General features: G+C 37.4%; 1 protein-coding gene across 1 annotated transcript; it reads left to right on the top strand.

Annotated features, from left to right (window-relative positions):
• Nucleotides 1–726: 726 nt before the first annotated feature.
• Nucleotides 727–4545, top strand: LOC111879519 (protein SUPPRESSOR OF MAX2 1). Its single transcript, XM_023875984.3, has 3 exons — nucleotides 727–2500; nucleotides 2606–2876; nucleotides 2979–4545. The coding sequence occupies exons 1-3, from the start codon at nucleotides 1221–1223 to the stop codon at nucleotides 4398–4400; spliced, it is 2973 nt and encodes a 990-aa protein (XP_023731752.1). The 5' UTR covers nucleotides 727–1220; the 3' UTR covers nucleotides 4401–4545.
• The last annotated feature ends 764 nt before the right edge of the window (nucleotides 4546–5309 follow it).

Below are 5309 nucleotides of genomic sequence, written 5' to 3'. Positions count from 1 at the left end.
TTTAAAAGTGTCTTAAGTCTACTTTATATTTTGATATCTAATCAGATTTAGAGATCTTTGACTATGATTGAATTAAAAGAACTTGGATTTGAAAAGATGATGAATATGATAGCGTGTAAGTTATTATTATTATTATTTTTAGAAAGGTAAATAATTTTTTTTTGAGAGAAAACCAAAAATCTCTGAATTAGTTGTTAGTTTAGAACTTCAATGTTAACCAAGTGTGTTAGCCTGAACTTATAACAATTTATAGTCGATATGTTTTATTTCAAAGAAAAGTTTGTAGACTTTATTTCGTATAAAAGTTTTTAAAGATGAAACTTTTGATTCTAGCGATGGAGAGGTGTTTCAAAAAGCCCAACCAAACTTATAAATAAATTATCTTAAATATTTTTTCATCTTTAAAAAAAACCTAGTTTATATATTATTATAGTAATCTCATCAAACAATAAGCGCAAAAATAAAATATATTCTTAACACAACCTTAATCCCATAAAACAATATTTCATTACTACTACCTAGTATTTCATATTAAAATTAGTTAAAATGTAAAAGCACAAATATTATTTCTTATTTTTTTCATAAGCCAAAACCTGAGTCACTACAATTAATACAAAAATAATATTAAAAACACTACTTCACAAAGAATATAAAAATGAAAAAGAAGGAAATATATAAACTTTAAAGGCAGAAAAAACCAGAAATGCTTGCAAACAGAAACTCCTCTCTTCCACATCTCAATAAATTCTCTTTCGTCCTTCTCTTTCTCTCTCTCCAATACAAACAAACATTGCTATCATCTTCTCTCTCTATTCTCACCTTTCAACAATCTTTTTATTTTATTTCATAAAAAATATGAACTTTAACTATGGCTAAATCCAGCTGAAAAACCCCTTTAAAAAGCCTCTTTTGTTTTTATTTTCAAATTTTACCCTATTTCTATCACCCATCTTTCATGCCTATAGTGAGAAACCAAAAGGAATAATTAATGAATCTTGTTTTTTCTTTTCCTTTCATACACCTTTTTTGATTTAATTTGTGTTTCTTCATTTCAAGATTCTAATATATGCTTGTTGGTCGACTCCCCCGATTCAATTTCATAAAACCCTTCAATTTCTCAGCATTTTGTAAGAATTCAACTTCTGGGATTTTTCTAATTTCTGATTTCAGACAAAACCCAGTTCGATTACACTCTAATTTTGATTCGATAATCCGATATTATGAGGGCAGGATTGAATACGATCCTACAGACCCTAACGCCGGAAGCGGCGACTGTTTTGAACCATTCAATAGCGGAAGCCGGCCGTCGGAATCACAACCAGACAACGCCGCTCCATGTCGCAGCAACGCTTCTCTCCGCTCCGACGGGGTTCCTCCGGCAAGCTTGCATCCGGTCTCACCCGAATTCCTCTCACCCTCTTCAGTGTCGGGCACTCGAGCTCTGTTTCAGTGTAGCGTTAGAGCGGCTACCCTCTGCTACATCGTCTCCGGCGGTGACGGAGCCGCCGGTTTCCAACGCGCTCATGGCGGCATTAAAGCGGGCGCAAGCTCATCAACGCCGTGGTTGCCCGGAGCAACAGCAGCAGCCGCTTTTAGCGGTGAAGGTGGAGCTCGAACAGCTTATTATATCTATACTCGATGACCCGAGTGTAAGTCGGGTCATGCGTGAAGCAAGCTTTTCAAGTCCAGCTGTTAAAGCAACAATCGAACAGTCGTTGAATAATAATAACATCTCCGGCGGAAATCATCTGAGTCACTCAAGTCTCGGCGTCGGATTCCGGCCATCTTCTTCGCCTGTAACTCCAGTTCCGATTCCCATCAACCGGAATATGTATTTAAACCCAAGATTACAGAGAAATGATGAAACAACAGTATGTTCATCATCTCCGACGAATCTTTATTTGAATCCAAGATTACAACAACAACAGGGAAATTATAGTTTTAATCAATCAGGTCATCAGAGAATCGACGAGGCAAAAAGGGTTATGGAAATCATGTCAAAATCTAAGAAGAAGAATCCGATTTTAGTTGGAGAATTCGAGCCAGAATCAATCAAGAAAGACATCTTAATGAGAATCCAAAAGGGTGAACTTCCACCAGAACGGGAATTCAAGAATGTTGAAGTCATTTCCATCGACTTTCCACCTGATAAATCACAGATTCCGGCGAAGATTAAGGAACTAAGCGATCTAATTGAGACAAACATCCGAAGCTTTAATGATGGTGGTGGTGGTAATCGAAGTATTATTATAGACGTAGGTGATTTGAAATGGCTGGTTGAGCCACAACCCACGGCGGTTGCTTCCGACATTGGCCGTGAATCCGTGGCGGAGATGGCAAATTTGTTAGCCAAATTCAAGGCGGAGAACAGTAACCTTTGGTTGATCGGCGCCGCCAGTTGTGAGACTTATTTGAGGTGCCAAGTTTATCATCCATCCATGGAAAACGATTGGGATTTGCAGGCTCTGCCGATTTCATCAAGATCACCTCTCTCCGCAAGGTAATTTTTCAATTCTTTTTCCATAATTTGAAATTAATCTTCTCGAATCTGAATCAAACAATCGTTAGATCATCAATTTATGCGTTCGAACTATTATATTTATAGGATAGGGACCAATGGGATATTTGGGACTTCATTTGAATCTTTAAATTCTTTCAAGAACTTCCCGACAACAAAGTTACAGAATTCGGAATCTGCCCGAATTCCACCCTGCTGCCCAAGATGTTATCATGATTATGAACAAGAGCTAGCAGAATTAAAGAAGCAATCACCAGTTGAAGCTAAGAGTAATCTACCTCCATGGTTGAAAAATGCAAAAGCAAAGAATGGTGAAAGTGAAACTGAAATCGAAACCAAAATGCCTCATCAATCTCGGGTAATATAATTGTTTTCATAATTGTTTGTTAAATCTAATTGTTATATATGTTTTTCGGTTTTGTAAATATTGTTTTTTTTTTTTTTTTTCCAATTTTTGTAGGTTGATGATAAAGAATTAAAGAAAAAATGGAGTGATATATGCTCTAGAATCCATCCGAACCATAGTCAAAACCCGAGCTTTCCAAGAATGGCGACCGGTTTTGTACCGAATGTTCCTGTTCAAACAACATACAAACCGAATAGGCTTCTGGGTCAAAGTCAACCGGGTCTACAGCTGGAGGCTCCACGGAGCCCGGTTCGTACCGATCTCATTCTTGGACCCAAGGAGGCTCGGGAGGATGTACCGGTTAAGGACCTTTTAGGGTGCATCTCATCCGAATTCCAAAAGGGTAAATTCGTCAATTCAGCAGAGGCGGACTCCTTCAAGAAACTTCTCAAGGGTTTGATGCAAAAGGCATGGTGGCAGCCGGAGGCGGCTTCCACTATTGCTACAACCGTGACACAATGTGGTTCGAGGGGTAATGTGTGGTTACTGTTTGCGGGTCCGGACCGGGTCGGGAAGATGAAGATGGCTTCGGTTCTTGCTGAGCATGTATGCGGATCCGACCCGATCACGGTGTGTGTCGGGTCGAGCCGTGATGATGATGACGTGGATCTTGGATTTCGTGGAAAAACGGTGTTGGATCGAGTTGTTGAGGCCGTTCGTAGGAATCCGTTTTCAGTAATCGTGCTTTCGGATATAGATGAAGCGGATATGCTTGTTCGTGGGAGTATAAAACGGGCAATGGAGAGAGGTCGGCTCACGGACTCTCATGGGCGTGAGATTAGCCTCGGGAACGTTATTTTTGTGCTAACGGGGAACTGGTCGTCAAACAGTGCCGATGACCATCTCCTTGATGAGAAGCGGTTGCAGAAAGCTGCAACCGGCGACTGGCGATTGAAGTTGACCGTTTGTGAGAAACGGTCAAAAAGACGAGCCGATTGGCTTCCAGATGGAAACACGTCTGTAAAACAATCGAAGAAAGCAAGGTCCGAGATCTCGCTTGATCTTAACCTCGCAGTCGACCATGAGGAAGATCGAACGGATGCAAGTGATCTCACGATTGAACATGGAGACGAGAATCAACATTTTTCGATTACGTCGATTTCAGTACCACATGAGCTTGTGGGCCCAAGTGACGGGGTAGCAGTGTTCAAGCCGGTACAATTAGGGTTCATTCGTCGAGAAATCGAGAAAACGATTAAAAACTCATTTTCCAATGTTGTCGATGAGAAAGTTTCTATAGAGGTCGATGACATAACCCTAGACAACATATTAAGTGGGCTATGGTTTAGACAAATAGTTCTACAGCAGTGGGTTGAACAGGTACTGATCCCGAGCTTTCAGAAGCTCGGGGAAGAGTTACCGTGTTCAAGGGAAGAGTTGGTGGTTCGTCTCGAGTCCGAAAGGGACTCCGGTCATGGGAATCACGGCAGGGATTGGATGCCTAGCAAAATTAATGTAATAGTAGATACAATTTAGAAGTTCAAAAGCTAAATTTGTAATTTTTTCTTTATTAATCTTGGGACCACATTTGTAAATAGACAACTCTTCGGATAGTGTAGGAAAGGGGGTGCATTGAACTTTGAAACAATTTTCCTTTTTATATAAAAGCATTTGATACAAATGATGTTTTATTTATTTTATATAATTTTTTGTACCTTTTATACATTTAAAACTGATACGATTTGACAACTTTTTAACATCTTTCACAAAAATCACTGTTGATTTTGTGAATTGAACACATTTTTTTTTCTAAATTGTTTTACCGATAATTATTGCTATGGAAATCTTAAAAATTAACTTTTAATGAAAATAGTGTCATTTTTTAAAAATAAGTTATTTGACACTTATTACTAAATTCCGAAGTCTATAATGCTTTATTTTCAAGTAAGGTTATTAATTAGACAATTTCTTGAAAAAGGATAATATGTTGGCGAAATAAATTGTTAATTTGTGATAAATATTTAAAGATTGATTTATTTGTAATATGTTTTATACCTTGGGAGTAAATAGGTATTCTTGTAAATTAATGGAGCTAAATGTTAAAATAACACCGATTTAAGACACCGATGGTTGATATGGAATTTAATTGGACAGAGTTCCACTTTTCAGTTTTATTAAAAATATTATATAAATAAAGTCTACACAACCACACACGTATGCTACTTTACTTCTAGACCACGTCAACATACAGTAACAACTATTTTTCTCGTTTTTTTAAATATTTTTAAATATTATTTCTATTTATTTTTTATTTTTAAAAAGAAAAGTTAATTTCAACTCTATATATTTGAAAAAATCAACGGGAAATGCCGGCCTTGATTTTATTTGATACGAATTTTATTCAGTTATTTTGTTTTTCGATTACAAAGTCATTTTTAGATATAT

Source organism: Lactuca sativa, chromosome 7, assembly GCF_002870075.4.
Source record: "Lactuca sativa cultivar Salinas chromosome 7, Lsat_Salinas_v11, whole genome shotgun sequence".
Classification (NCBI taxonomy): Eukaryota; Viridiplantae; Streptophyta; class Magnoliopsida; order Asterales; family Asteraceae; genus Lactuca; species Lactuca sativa.
The sequence above is the reverse complement of the archived record's forward strand: the minus strand, read 5'-3'. Positions and strand labels throughout refer to the sequence as shown.